Source organism: Chanodichthys erythropterus, chromosome 3 (assembly GCF_024489055.1).
Source record: "Chanodichthys erythropterus isolate Z2021 chromosome 3, ASM2448905v1, whole genome shotgun sequence".
NCBI lineage: Eukaryota > Metazoa > Chordata > Actinopteri > Cypriniformes > Xenocyprididae > Chanodichthys > Chanodichthys erythropterus.
Genome location: NC_090223.1, coordinates 26,462,041 through 26,478,338, shown reverse-complemented (window position 1 = coordinate 26,478,338; position 16,298 = coordinate 26,462,041). Strand labels below are relative to the sequence as shown.

The following is a 16,298-nucleotide window of genomic DNA, read 5'->3' as shown; positions in this document are numbered from 1 at the left end:
GAGTTTATATCTCGCAATTCTGCCTTTTTTCCTCGCAGTTCCGAGTTTATATCTCGCAATTCTGACTTTTTTCCTCGCAGTTCCGAGTTTATATCTCGCTATTCTGCCTTTTTCCTCGCAGTTCCGAGTTTATATCTCGCAATTCTGACTTTTTTCCTCGCAGTTCCGAGTTTATACCTCGCAATTCTGACTTTTTTCCCCGCAGTTCCGAGTTTATATCTCGCAATTCTGACTTTTTTCCTCGCAGTTCCGAGTTTATATCTCGCAATTCTGACTTTTTTCCTCGCAGTTCCGAGTTTATATCTTGCAATTCTGACTTTTTTCCTCGCAGTTCCGAGTTTATACCTCGCAATTCTGACTTTTTTCCCCGCAGTTCCGAGTTTATATCTTGCAATTCTGACTTTTTTCCTCGCAGTTCCGAGTTTATATCTCACAATTCTGACTTTTTTCCTCGCAGTTCCGAGTTTATATCTCGCAATTCTGACTTTTTTCCTCGCAGTTCTGAGTTTATATCTCGCAATTCTGCCTTTTTTCCTCGCAGTTCCGAGTTTATATCTCACAATTCTGACTTTTTTCCTCACAGTTCCGAGTTTATATCTCGCAATTCCGATGTTTTTCCTCAAATAAAGGCGATACAAACTCGAGATTCTGCCTTTCCCCCTCAGATTTATGATAATAACTCGAAATTGCGAGTTATAAAGTCCGAATCAGGAGATAGAAATTAGTTATAGGTTTAAATGTCTATGCAAAATGTTATAGTTTTAAATAATGTAAAGATAATACATTATGTCCTCTATGAACTGCACAATGTGATAGCCTGTCGATCAAATTCATGCTTAAAAGTAGGATAAAACATTTATTTGAAATTGTAGTAATATTTAGGTGCTTGACAGTCGTTGTTCACTTTGTTTAATGGAAAATAGTAGCATGAACATTTTCCCTAATATCTCTTTTTGTGTTTCACACAGAAGACAGAAATTGAAACTGGTGAGTAATTGATGACAATTAATTATTCCTTTCATTTCTTTTATATTCAAACAAACACTCCAGAGAGTTTTACTAAACCCAAAAAGAAAAGCTTCATAATAATGTTTTTCACATGATCCTGATGTTAACGGAGAATAATTATGCGTGCAAAGCCACAGAGGAGAATGTTGGACAACAGTATTGAAAGGAAAATGAGAAAGCATGGAGAGGAATGCAGCACGGGTTGAGTAGAGGACAAAATCAGCCTTTTGTCAATCAAAGGTCAATGGCAGACCTTAATTTTCTTTCCATATGGAGAGAATGAGATGATTACTATTACATAAGTAACAGGAATTCAACCAGTGACCCAGACGTACTAATGCAAAACAGATGAGAATGTGTATTCTAAGAAGGGTGTGTGTCACATTTAATATTTACTGAACCTCAAAAGACTTTTATTACACTATGTGCTGAAACGTAAAGCCGTGCATGCAGTATCGGCCATCATTTTTCCTTCAACCATTTCTTCTCTCATTATTTCTAATTACCTGAGACCGAGATTTTAAGTTACCTTGGAATAACTCATCATTCCAAATAAAAGTAAATTACCCACATAAGCAACAATGTACTGTATATATGATATTTTATATCTGTCCTATTGTAAATGCTGCTTTCATCTCAGCAAAGCATTGTATCTTCAGATGATATAGTGCATTAGGAGATGATTCACATTTTAATTATTTTTAAGTTTCTTTAGGAGTATGGTCAGGGAAATCTATGGCAATTCAAATTTTTATATATACATAAAAATTAAAGTATATTTTAGGAATAGAATAAAGTATATTCTCATCAGCGTTGCCAGGTTTTCACAACAAAACCCACACAATTGGTACTCAAAATTAGCCCAATCACATTCCATGGGGTAAAATCCGCGTTTTTTTTTTGCCTGGGTTCCCCTGGTAAAATTAGCATTCAGGGGATAAATATCACATTATTGCCATCCGCGGACATGAAAAACCCACGGCGACACTGTTAAAGTAGCCCAATTTCCCAGGAAAACAGCAGACTTGGCAACACTGATTCTCATTTAGATAAGTAAACGTGTGCGGGTCAGATTTTGTCTAAATTATGGGATGGTTGAATGTGGAAAACAGCTTAATAAACGTACTAAAATAAGTGTGATTATGTGATTTGGTTTAGGGATACAGTGTAAAAAATACCATTAGCTCAGTATAAGACCAGTAAAAATCAATGGAAAGATCCCACCATGATAGAAAAAAAACAAATGTGTGTTTCCACACAGTGCATGGTGAAATTAAACTAGTGAGTTGTGCAGACATTTTGCCTGAAATTCTTCTGGGAGATAAATATAGGTCTCCAAAGATGATAATCTTGACTATTCATGTAACAAGCCACATCCTGCAAATATACATGCTACAGGATGCATTGAGTTTCTCAGCGATTTCACTTTGTTTGTGTGTGCTTATAAATGTTTATGTTCACAAATGTTGAGGGTCATCACATGGTTTACTCTGTTTTAATAGAGAACAGAAGCTTTGGAAAGAAACAGACAAAAACTGATCTTTCTGAAAACAGTTTGTTTGGACATAGAAAGCTGTCACTGTATATCAGAGAAAGGGAGAAAATGAAGATGGGGAGGCTCATTGAGTTTATGTTCAGGAATGGGATGGAAGAAAGGCATTGAGGTTGAATTCGAAGGCGAGAAGGAAGGGAGGGAGAGAGAAAGAGGGAGGGAGAAATGAGCTGACTGAGGACTTTTCCCTTTTCTTTTTCTCTATTTCCCCTCTCAGCACACTGATCCAACGGCAGCAGCAAACGCATCAAGTAAGTTTTGCCTACACGCACACACACACACACACACATGCACATACAATCACACCAGAAAGAAATTGCTTTACAGTCCATTTAGGCTTTTGATAAAGGAAAATGAGTTTAGTGGCACTTTAGTAAGCAAACTGTGCTGCTTCATCAAGGTGATCTGTAAGTTACAGTGCTCAGAAAGTTTTTGCGAGCTAGTTAACATCTTTCCAGCAGATGGACAGCTGCCGAGATTGAGAGAACATGTGCAAAGCGTTCATGCTTTGCCATGGATGAAATCTGTCTGCTGTTTTACAGTACAGTAATGCAGGAAGACAGACCTCATGTGGTTTTGTTTTAGCATGTTTTTAATAAAGGATTGAATTCGGTTACTGCATTTTAATTTGACTTGTTACTGTTAATGAAATATTTAGATGAATTGTAGCTTTAGTTAAAGGTAGCTACACTATGTAACTTTTCTTCAAAATGAACAAAATTTAAATAATGAGCTAATACATTAATTCTTCTTCTCCCTTTTTTGTCTCACCCTGATTCACTATGGTACGTCTATAGTGTTCATGTTTTAGACCAGGTGGGATGGTTTTTGTGGGAATTTGCATACGTACGTCACTCGCCTGTGCGCGTCTCGTCATATAAATAGAGGAAAGTTGCTCCGGTTACTTTGACATGTGTATGGTGTGGGAGTGGCATAGGTTAGTTGTAGGGATGCATGATATGGTGGCCGCTAGGGCTGGGCGATATAACGCATGCAATTGTCACGCGCATTTCGTCAGTAAAGCCGGTTCCCTGATTACCGCTAAATCGCCATCACCTGCTTTCAAATGGAGCGGCATTTAATAGACAGAGCCGTAGATCACTAATAAGCCACGCAATATTGCGTTCAATATCGAAGGCAATTCATCTGCGATATGAACATGATATTGCGTAGCTTGTCAGTGATCTACGGCTCTGTCTATTAAATGCCGCTCCATTTGAAAGCAGGCGATGGCGATTTAGCGGTAATCAGGGTACCGGCTTTACTGACGAAATGCGCGTGACAATTGCATGCGATATATCGCCCAGCCCTATTGGCCGCCATATCGGTATCGGCCGATATATGTTCATTTTTAATGTTATCGTTATCGGCCCCATAAGAAAATTTGACCCATATATTAAAGGAACACTCCACTTTTTGTGAAAATAGAATCATTTTCCAACTCCCCTAGAGTTAAACAGTTGAGTTCAAATATATCGGTTATCGGTTTTCATATATAAAGAATTATCGGTTATCAGTATCGGCCAAAATTTTCATATCGGTGCATCCCTAATTAGTTGTCACAAAGAGCGAGAAAGTTTGATATGAAGCAGCTAAATCTCGAACCTGCATTCATTTTATATGCAATCATTTTACAAAAAATAATCAGTAGTTGAAAACCCTTGGATTAGAATGTGATTTGTTGTTAGTCCTGGACTGATTATTTTTTGTATGAATTTGAGGCATGTTTTATCTCATAATTATTCAATACAAGTCAATATATGTCTGTCACCTGCACTTTTGAAATGAAAATTTGTATTATTGAAAGTTTTTGTGACTAACCCTTTTAATTTTGACTTTAAACGAGTTGTTGAGACCAAAACTTTTTAACAGTTTTCTTATGGGTCTCAACATGTCAGACTCAGCAGCCTGTTATAGTCTGACGTAATACAGAGCCTACCTGCAGATCGTAAAAATCCTCTCGCTTAAAGTTAAGCTCAGAGCACAAAGAAGAGCTTGATCCTGTATTGCAGATCCTCTCAGCTGTGCTGCTGCTGCTTTCCAAGTGAGATCCAAAAATCAAACACTCTTATTAGTCTCTTCACTCAGGAACCAGGAAACACAGATTTGGTGCTGACATGTTCACCATGTCTGTTTGAATCAGACTTTATGGCTTGGTGAACATGACCAAATGCATTTAATAGTGGATTTGAGCTTATGTTTGGGGTTGGTAAAAGTTTTTAATGCTTTTGATGTCTCTTCTGCTCACCAAGGCTGCATTTGTTTGATCAAAAATACCATAAAAAACATAACATTGTGAAATATTATTACAATTAAAGATAACTGTTTTCTGTTTGAATATATTTTAAAATGTAATTTATTCCTGTGATCAAAGCTGAATTTTCAGCATCATTACTCCAGTCTTCAGTGTCACATGATCCTTCAGAAATCATGATGATTTACTGCTCAAGAAAATTTTCCTTTTATTATCAATGTTAAAAACAGAAAAAAAGTTTATTCCTGATGTCGCAGTCCCTGTATTTTCAATAGCAGCATTTTGTTTTCTACCCTTTTTTTCCATTTTGCCTTTTTGAATGATGTTGGGTCATATTTGCTGGTCAACCACCGTCTTTCACCAAGATGGAATGTCATTTTTAGGCTTTTCATCTTGATTATATGATGTTTTATATAACCCCCTGATTTAAGTCATGATTTAAGGTTCACTTTTTCTGATCAAGAACTGCTCACTTAGACAGAAAGAGATGTTTGACCTATATGTAAAACATCCAGACAAGTTTTTTTTTTCTCTCTCTCTCTCTTTTTTTTTTTTTTTGCTGCTTTGGGCCAGTTTATCTTAAGTAGAGCAGCATTGCAAAGGTTACTTTAAATAATTGCACTGCGGTCTCCATCTGATTGGCGCTATATGATTCAATGGAAATGTAACACAGCCACGTTGTTTACACTCTTCAGGACATCCAACCTATGATAAGTATCAGTACAGAACATATTTTAACATCATAAATTCTTAGCAAATACGAATTTGGAAGCGTTTTAACATTTTATCTCATGAGAATGAACTATGAGCTGGATTCTGTTGAGCGGAGAGACAGACGGACTGAACTTTGTTAGTTTAGCTGTACTCGTGTGCAGGTTGGACTCAGACCAACAGAAACATTCATCTGTGTCCTGAAGGGGCCTACATTTGTCAGGCTGCATTCCACTTAGCACTACCAAAAAGCCCCTCTCTTTCTGTTTTTTTAGGATTACACTAATCCAGTCTACCTTAATGATCCCACTAATAAATACACAGTCTCACATTAGCGAAAGAATAACATTGTGTGGAACGTTATTATAGGGAGTGACTCTTGTAAGTGCATATTTATTCTTTTATCTCAGATCGCACCATGTTTGGGTTCCTCCTGCTTGCCTGTCTGTTTCTACATCTGGTAGTCTCCGTACCTCAACCGCCCTGCCGTCGATGCTGCGACCATCTCCCACCACTAGATGACGCTGCAACTATAAGAGAAAGCATGCCTGAGGTCCGCACATACATCAACATGACCATTCTCAAAGGTACCCAAAAGTCTTCAGAAAGTGCTTTAGCTCATGACAAAAAGAAGTCGTGTAGCTAATAAATCCTTGCATGCTGATCCATAGCCTTTCAAAGCAAAACCTGAATGTTCGACAACATAGTTTTATTGCAAAATCAGCCATACAACGAGCATTTAAACCACCAAAAGCATCTATTGGCAATGTTTCAAAGTCAAATAACATCAGCAGAAACTGTAGAGAGGGAGAACTTCGAAAATCTCACAAAAAAAAGTAGAGGTCGACCGATAGTTTATTTTACAGATACCGATAACTAGGCCGATAGTTTTTAAAATGGATACTGGACGAAAAACAAACATAACAAAAATGTACTGAACCATGCAACTGTGCTAAATGAAATGAACATAATATAAATATATGAATTATATTAATAAATATTGAAGTAAACAAAAAACATGCATTCAAACACAAAAAACTGTATTAGTAAATGTTGAAATTAACAAACTAACAATGAACAATACTTCTACAGCATTTATTAACCTTAGTTAATGTTACAAATGGAATCTTATTTTAAAGTGTTACCATTTCATATAAATCCAAACAGTTAAATATGCAAAGGCCAGAGCACTGAAATACATAAATGTATGTAGAGTGTTTTTTTTTTTAATTTGCTTATATTTTAGAACACTGGAACAACTATTGGCCTGGATTTCAGCTATCAGTGCCGATGAATCGGCAAAAACGATGAATCGGTCGACCTTTAGAAAAAAGGCTCAGTGGGGTTCTATAAATGTATATGAGTTCTATATAGAACCCTAGGGTTCTTGACTTAGTGTTAAAGAACTCTTTTATGCCAAAAAGGTTCAGGAGAATAATACTTTAATGTTCAACAGGTTGTTTCATTTTTTTCTAGTAATAAATGAGCTGTTTCATTCATAAAATGTAATCAAAAAAAAAAGAATTAAAGGTGCCCTAGAATCAAAAATTGAATTTATATTGGCATAGTTGAATAACAAGAGTTCAGTACATGAAAAAGACATGCATTGAGTTTCAAACCCCATTGCTTCCTACTTCTTAAAAATCTCATTTGTTTAAAAGACTTCCAGAAAACACGCCCCCAATATTTGCATATGCCAGCCCATGATCAAGCATTAGACAAGGAAAGGCAGTATTAACGTCTGGATCTGTGCACAGACAAGGTAAGCCAGCAAGAACAACAGCGAAAAATGGCAGATGGAGCAATAATAACTGACATGATCCATGATATCATGATATTTTTTGTGATATTTGTGAATTGTCTTTTTAAATGTTTCGTTATCATGTTGCTAATGTACTGTTAAATGTGGTTAAAGTTACCATTGTTTCTTACTGTATTCACGGAGACAAGAGCCGTTGCTATTTTCATTATCAAACTCTTGCAGTCTGTATAATTCATAAACACAACTTCATTCTTTATAAATCTCTCCAACAGTGTAGCATTAGCCGTTAGCCACAGAGCACAGCCTCAAACTCATACTGAGTCGAACGTAAACATCAAAATAAATACTTTACTCACATAATTCAAAGCATGCATACAGTATGCATGACAAACATCTTGTAAAGATCCATTTGAGGGTTATATTAGCTGTGTGAACTTTGTAAATGCACTGTAATATAGTCGTGTGGCAGGAAGCAGGCGAATTAAAGGGGCAGCGCGGTGCCAAAATCAGTGTATAGTTAATGATGCCCCAAAATAGGCAGTTAAAAAAATTAATAAAAAATAATCTATTGGGTATTTTGAGCTTAAACTTCATAGACACATTCAGGAGACACCTTAGACTCATATTACATCTTGTGAAAAAAGCATTCTTGGGCACCTTTAAAATAAAATGAATTAAACTTAATCCATAAAATGATCCAATGATGGGAACCCCTAAAAAGTCCCTGAGAGAATCCTTTAAGATTCTGTTCTCCTTTTCTTTTAAGAGTGTATAGTTGAATTTTGACCCCAACTATCCTTGTTGGATTTCAGTTTTCCCTGTTTCCCAATCTATCACTTGTCTGTTGTCTGGCACAAGCATTTCTGGATATTGGATCTGAACTGCACTAAACATTATTTCCCAGCTGTTTAGTGCACTAAACAGCTGGGAAATAAGATGTTCATTGAGCCGAATGATTTGAATATGTGTTTTCAGCTGCTTTCTTCCCCTCTGTGAGCCTCAGTTAACCTCTATTGGCTCAGAAATATATGCTCCGCTGGAGGCCTTCTTGGTGGACAGGAAGTGACAAACCTGGCAGGAAAGGTGCTGATGTGGCGGGAACCATTATGAGAGTTGTTTTATGTGTCTGCATGCACATATGTGCATGTGTTTGTTGCATGTACGGAGATGAAGCCTGCAGGAAATGTGGTTTGTGGAAATTTTGAACTGCCGAAATTGTATGTTGACAAAGGTGGACAAAAGAAAAGAATTTGAGCCCAAGTTAAGTGACTGAAAGAAAAAAAAAGAAAAAAATAATCTTTTTTGTCATTTTAGAAGCTGTGATTTGAGGTTCTGAGGATTTATTTTAGTCTGCCACAAATTATGCTTGTGCCTTTTCAGCTTTCATATGTTGTTTTCAAATGTTGGTATAGTAACATTTCAATTACATTTAAGCGATAGTTCACCCAAAAATGAAAATTGTCATCATTTATTCATCCTCAAGTTGTTCCAAACCGGTTTCTTTCTTCTGTTGAACACAAAAAAGATACTTTAACGAATGTAGGTAACCAGATGGTTGAAGGTAGCTATCCTGTAACACCTATCCCGTTAACTTTTACTTGAGTGCTACATAAAATAAGGGACCAACCAGACCAATCTTGAGTCAATGAGTCAAATGTATTAAACATAGTCACAAAAAACATTCATTATTCAATCTGACACCAATTTCTGACATCAAACAGTTGGAACCAGAGGTTAAGAAATACAGTCCATCACATAAAGCACAGTCTTTGGTTTTTCACCAATTAGGACCATAAGCTTTGCCCAGTCTTTGTTGAAAATGAACAGAGAAAACAGCATTTAAATGGCAAAATGATCCACAGCAGAGTTCAATCATCAGAGAGCTTTGTCCATGTTTGAAGTACAACGTTGTCATACAACAGGTAACAGTCAAGTTGTGATGGAAATCAACTCCTAGTTCCAATCTTCTCAGTTGTTTAAGCCCATAAGTAATCCATATAGATTCAGAACCCAAACCCTCTGTAAACAAAATTCAAAACAAACCATAACCATGTGCTATGAACATAAATTGTAAAACCAAAACAGAAACAAACAACTTCTTAGAACTTAGAACTCTAAAGTTCCTCAACCAGGGTAAAAAAAAAACCCACAACCACCATGAGGCAAGCCTCTCTTTACAGGCAGAGAACCAACTTCCTGCCATTTCTCCTTCTTTGCCTCCTTAAATAGGCCTACCCTAGACCTCATAGAGCGCCCCCTAATGCTCAGGTGAGTAATAACAATAAATCCACTGGAGAAAATTACTGGTATCTATATTAGTAACAGGAAAACTGTTACAATCCATAGTAATATTTTTTTCCTACAATGGAAGTTAATGGCTTCTGTCAACTGTCTGGTTACAAACATTCTTCAAAATATCTTCTTTTGTGTTCAACAGAAGAAAGAAACAGGTTTGGAATAACTTGAGGATGAGTAAATGATGACAAAATGTTCATTTTTGGGTAAACTAAACCTTATCATGAGAACTAGAAATGATTTTGTATGAATTAGGAAAAATTGTCTTGATCTATGGTCGGTTTTCAGGTCAACTACTGTCATGGCAGAGCAAAGAAATGGAACAGTTTATTGAACCATTAGATGAAATTGTTTTTAAAAAAGTTTGCATATGTGTTTTTTTTTATTTGAAACATCAGGCTTCTATGTCTCATGTAGTCTGATATAGGAGAAAATGGAGCTCATACTCGAGGTGGGAAAAAAACTGAGCAAAAATATGTCATTTGGTGAAGCTGTTATTTATATGGCAAAAAAGTAAGATGAAATTCTGATAGCTTGTAATGTGAATTGGTGAGATCTTTATAACAGTATAAGAGACTTCTTGCTTAAAAGGCATATAAATATCAGCTTTCACTCTGTATCTCCCAATAATATGTCATATAAAGATGATAATTAAATATTTAATTTTATGACCAATCACTCTGCAGTATTTATTGTGGTGGTAAAACATATAATCTCATGAAATACAATGATGATTAAGAGATGAACAAATAAACGTTCCTCAAAAGCCTGATAAATCATATTTGCAACTCATATTTAAAAAAATATATTATTGATATTGATATTGATAATCAAGTAAACCTGAGTTGCTTCAGTCCAGGTAGTGTTCATTTTGAAAAAAAGAGCTACTCTTATAATGTTTACTTTATAAAAATTGACAGAAAAAAAAGACTATACTAAAGAATTATACTAAAAGGCCCTTTTTTAAAAGGCATGTAGTAGATCGTGTACAACAGGTTTTGTTGATGATTAAAGGCCTTAGAAATTTGTGCATCAAATATGATACAGTAGGCTTTATAGGGTTATAGACTGTAGAAAAGTTTATAATGTCCACCTGAATAACAGCCTAATACATGATTCAGTTTACTTTAGGCTTCTAGCTCTTTTTCCTTCTGCATCTTTATGACATTTCTGACATCTTTTCAAGGTGAAAAAGGTGACCGTGGAGAAAGAGGAACTCCTGGGAAGCCTGGGATTGAGGGTTCCCCGGGACCACAAGGGTCTGAAGGCCTTAAAGGAGATAAGGGACAAGCCGGAGCTCCAGGCGACGCCTGTAAGTCCCAGCATTCTGCTTTCTCAGTCGGCCGACGAAAGTCCCTTCACAGCGTTGACAACTACCAGGCCCTGATCTTTGACACCATCTTCGTCAACACCCCTGAACACTTCGACATGTTTGCTGGGAAGTACCGCTGCCACATACCGGGAATCTACTTCTTCAATGTGAACATCCACACGTGGAACTTCAAGGAGACGTACCTGCACATCATGCAGAACGACAGCGAGAAGGCCATCGTTTACGCTCAGCCCAGCGACCGCTCCATCATGCAGAGCCAGAGCGTCATGCTGCCCCTGCAGGAGGGCGACGAGGTCTGGGTCCGTCTCTACAAACGCGAGCGCGAGAACGCCATCTACAGCGACGACGTGGACGTTTACATCACCTTTAACGGATACCTCATCAAACCAGAGACTGACTAAAACCAGAAACGATGGTGGGAAGGAGTGAATGGGATGATTATGGACAAGATGTTTGAAAATGTGCCAAAATGCTTGAGCAGTGAAGCAACTTTAACAAAACTGAAAAGCATCCAAACATTTCATATTAGATTTCTGCAGTCCAAACAAAAACCCCAATGCATTGCAGAGAAATCTGCTTTTCATATTCCACAGGAGTCTTGTATGAAGAAAACCAGTAACTGTGTCCAAAATGAAGTCCAGTGGTTCTCAACTGGTGGATCACGCCCTAAAAATGCCGCAGATCTGTTCTGATGGAACAACAATGCTAAATACAATTGCAACTAAAAAAAAAAACAAACATTTTCCATATCTTTTGCCGTTGAAATCAAAATCTGTGCATCCAAACTATCTATACAAAATTCAGTAATTTGGTACAATTTTATGTCACATGGTAGAAGCTTGTCAAATTAGGTAGATTCCCATGTGGGCAGGTTGTGTGACGTTATCTTCAAAAACAAATAATCAAATATATGCAAAGAAAAAGAAAATACAGCTACAGACTACACTGGATATGGGGTTTGGTGCCGACCACATGTTTTGAATCATTGGCTGTCAAGAGCATGAAACCATAGAAATGCTCAAATTTATGCTAATATTAATACAAATGTTAGATTTTAGGGATAATTCTGTTTACTACTGGATGATAAACAGTTCTGATCTCCAGACTAAAATCTGAAAAACCAGTTGAGAACCTCTGATGTAGCCCAGATATTTAGGTCTGTCTTTAGACTTTTCCAAACCAGACAGGGTCTTCCTAAGATTTATCGGCAGCGTCTGGAAAATGGTAACTGGTTTATGTTGGTTTTGAATGGATGTTTACATGTTGTGACTGACTATCTGAACCTGCTGCTGACCTTTAACAGACATTAACAGGCAACTGGAGTCGTAACAAAACAAGTTCATCACGTCGAAGCATGTGGTGCTGTAGGATGTTCTGGGTGGTGTTTAGTGGATTTGGTTGCTAGGTCATCGCTTACTATCCCAAGATAAAAGAGCCCAAGTCTCTGGTGATAATTTGGTCTCTTTTTTTAAGGATTAGTTCACTTTCAAATGAAAATTAGCCCAAGCTTTAATCACCCTCAAGCCATCCTAGGTGTATATGACTTTCTGATAAAAACAGTTGGAGAAATATTAATAAATATCCTGATGCATTCGAGCTTTATAATGGCAGTGAACAGAACCAATGAGTATGAGCTGAAGAAAGTGTCTCCATCCACATCCATCCATCATAAACATGTACTCCACACGGCTCCGGGGGGGTTAATAAAGGCCTTGTGAAGTGAAGCAATGCGTTTGTGTTAAAAAATATCCACATTTAACAAGTTATGAAGTAAAATATCTAGCTTCCACCAGACCTCCTTCCGTATTCAAGTTATGAAGAAAGTGTAAACTGACGTTGCGTCATTTACGCTTGATTCATAAGTGGAATAGGGAAGGTGTAGGACGTAGCGTAAGCTTTCTGAACTGCGAGAGTTTTACATTTTCTTCGTAAGTTGAATATAGAAGGTGGTCTGGCAGAAGCTAGATATTTTACTTTATAAATTGTTAAATAAGGATATGTTTTTTACACAAAAGCATCGCTTCGCTTCAGAAGGCCTTTATTAACCCCCCGGAGCCGTGTGGAGTATGTTTATGATGGATGGATGTGGATGGAGACACTTTCTTCAGCTCATACTCGTGACCTCTGTTCACTGTCATTATAAAGCTTGGATGCATCAGGATATTTATTATTTCTCCAATTGTGTTCATCAGAAAGAAGAAAGTCATATACACCTAGGATGGCTTGAGTGTGAGTAAAGCTTGGGAATTTTAATTTCAAAGTGAACTAATCCTTTAAGCACCGTTTTTGAAGAGTGCGCATGTGCGTTTGTGCTCTAGTACGTAAGAACGAGCCTATTGTTGAATCTGGAAATAAAGCAAAATAAATGAGAAAAATTTGAATTAGGCCTCAGATGCCATGTCTGTAATTAATTGAGCATTAATTCAAACTCAAATGGATTAATTTAAAGAAGTTATTACTCCACCACCTTGAAGGACAGGTTTGTGACGATGCGGTTTCAAGAAAGAGTCGTGACTATCTAGTTGATGTGTTCAACAATGCATTGTACTCTGGTAGTGAAGCAGTGAGTTATGTTGTTGTACAGGAAACACACCTCTGGTCAGAGTTTTTGAAAGAAAGAAGGAAAAAACACTACTGTTTAAAAATCTGAGGTTGTTAAGATTTTTAGAGTTTTATGAAAGAGGAAATATTATTACAATTTTAAATAGCTGTTTCTATTTAAATATATTTAAAAATGTAATGTATTCGTGTGATGTCAAAGCTGATTATTCCAGTCTTCAGTGTCACATGATCCTTCAGAAATCATTCTATGATGATTTGAAACATTTCTGATTATTATCAGTGTTGAAATCAGTTGTGCTTCTTAATATTTTTTTTTGTGGAAACCCCCCAGGATTCTTAGATGAATAGAAAGTTCAAAAGAACAGCATTTATTTGAAGTAGAAATCTTTTGTAACATTATAAATATCTGTACTGTCACTTTTGATCAATTTCATTTAATGCATTCTTGCTGACTAAAGAAATTAGTTTCTATGAAAACAAAAATCTTACTGACCCCAAACTTTTGAACAGTAGTGTATTTCAAGAACATGTCATCAGAAACACGTCATTTACCAGTTTTAAATGGGCCAAGAGCCCTGAGAAAGTCTGCTTTGAGTGTGTGTGGTGGTGTCTGGCTCTGTTTATTGGAAGGAGGGGGGCTTTTTGTTGATGTTAAACAGGATGTATGTGGCTTTCCTTTTTCAGTAGCTAGAATCCACTTGAGAGAGACTCAGATGATAGAAATATAGAGAGGGAGAGCAAGATTAAATGATCTGAAACCACAAGGTACAGATCTCTGCCCCAACTGATGACTTAAAAGAGACTTCAATACAAGCTGGTTGTTGGTTTTGTGTCTTTATCCGGCTTCGGTCTGGACTGCAGAATCCGGATCTCAGGAATGTAGTGATAGAACATCTGAGATAACAAGTAAAGAAAAGGTGCTGAATAAAAAAAAAAACACAATTGTTATCAAAGGAGTCGGGTGCTAATAATTATTTGTATTTTGAACACATCAGGTGCTATAAATAACATACTTGACTGTGATTTTAAAAAGGGTTTGGTTTGTATATGAATATACATCTCAGTGGTGCTTTATGTTAATGTACTGTATGGATGTCTAGCAATTTTTTATTGCTGATTTTAAATAACACAATAAAGGGTTAATTTCACTGATGTCGACTTGATAAGTGATGAATGTAATGAATGGAAGTTTTGTTGATTTCTTACAATAAAGAAGCTGGAAAGCTTCTTAAAATAGGGTTATTATTATTATTATTTTTTTTTTTTTTTCAAAAGATTTCAAAGTCTAGTGCGATGTCAGCCAATGGATAGAGACAAAAATGCTGTTCTCACACCCTCTAGTGGTGAATTGTAATAATGCATCTCATTACATAAAAAAAAAAAAAGTGCTGGGTTAAAAACAACCCAAGATTGGTTGAAAATGGACAAACCCAGCGGTTGGGTAAAATGTTTGCCCAAAGTGCTGGGCAGTTTTATTTAACCTAACTTTTATTTTAAAATGACTATATGTCTGGCTTAAAATGAACCCAAAATCAGAAACATAATTACTAGAGGCAACAATAATTTATTAAGCATAAATGTTAATTTCCAACTCATTTTAGGTTCATTTTAAGCAACCAATATTGTAATTTTTAAACAATAGTTGAGTTAAATAAAACTACCCAGCTATTTGGGCAAACATTTAACCCAACTGATGGGTTAAAACAACCCGATTACTGGGTTTGTCCAATTTTAACTCAATATGGGTTGTTTTTAAAGGGTTAGTTCACCCAAAAATGAAAATAATGTCGTTTATTATTCACCCTCATGTCGTTCTACACCTGTAAGACCTTCGTTCATCCTCAGAACACAAATTAAGATATTTTTGATGAAATCTGATGGCTCAGTGAGAGCAAAGCCATGCAAACTCTGAAGTAGACTTGTGCCGATATTCGGTAATACGATATATCACGATAATGAATATCCACAATATTGTTATCGTGGGAACTTCAAAGTAGCATGAATATTTATTACAATGAATTATTAACATTTTTATGATACATTTTAAGAATACTTTACCCATCAACCGTATAAAATGCACAACACCGCTGTGTGCTGTCTCAAAAGATCATGGCACTACTGGTGCCACTGAACAGTATAAGTAAATAAATTAAGTAAATACTTAATGCTTAAAGACTTAATAGACTATTTACTTTCAAACTTAAACATTTTTATATTTTAATCTGGACTACAACATGCCCTATAATGATTAGAAATGTTCTGATTGTTTGTTGTTGTTCAGTAACACTTAGTAACGTAAGGCTTCATTAGTTAACATGTTAATTCATTATTACAAAACTGACAATGAAAAATACTTATAAAGCAATTATTAATGTCAATTTCTTAGATAAAGTTTAATGATATTACTAAAATCAAAAGTTGTTACTATATTTTAATGGACCTGAGCTAAAACTGACAATGATCAGTTGTATTTTTTAACTAACATTAACAAAAATAATATTGTCTGTAACAAATGTATAGATATTGCTCATTCTTAAAAAAGAAGTTAATGCATTAACTAATGTTAAATAATGAGACCTTATCGTAAAATGTTACCTGTTGTTCTTTATAATTCTTTTATACATTAATCTGTTTGAAATATTTTAATTTAGAATTTTTTTGTGTATTGTATTTAAATGTTCAGAGTTCTTTTTGTTATAAGAAAAGAAATTCTTTAACCTGTTATAGTATGACAACACTTTTTTTTCAATATCGTGATAATACCTTATACCGTGATACAAGCTTCGGCAATTATCGCAACATTAAATTTTGATACTGTCAC

General features: G+C 35.9%; 1 protein-coding gene across 1 annotated transcript; it reads left to right on the top strand.

Moving 5' to 3' along the window:
• The first annotated feature begins 974 nt into the window (after positions 1-974).
• On the top strand, positions 975-11,316 carry c1qtnf6a (C1q and TNF related 6a). Its single transcript, XM_067372547.1, has 4 exons — positions 975-987; positions 2,778-2,811; positions 5,936-6,112; positions 10,769-11,316. Exons 3-4 carry the CDS (start codon positions 5,944-5,946, stop codon positions 11,314-11,316), a joined length of 717 nt encoding a protein of 238 aa, XP_067228648.1. The 5' UTR covers positions 975-987; positions 2,778-2,811; positions 5,936-5,943.
• The last annotated feature ends 4,982 nt before the right edge of the window (positions 11,317-16,298 follow it).

Bases quoted from the DNA above. Each gene is read 5' to 3' on its own strand.
- c1qtnf6a (XM_067372547.1), top strand. From the start codon at position 5,944: ATGTTTGGGTTCCTCCTGCTTGCCTGTCTGTTTCTACATCTGGTAGTC. The intron at 6,113-10,768 runs GTACCCAAAAGT...CATCTTTTCAAG, and splicing joins CAACATGACCATTCTCAAAG to GTGAAAAAGGTGACCGTGGA.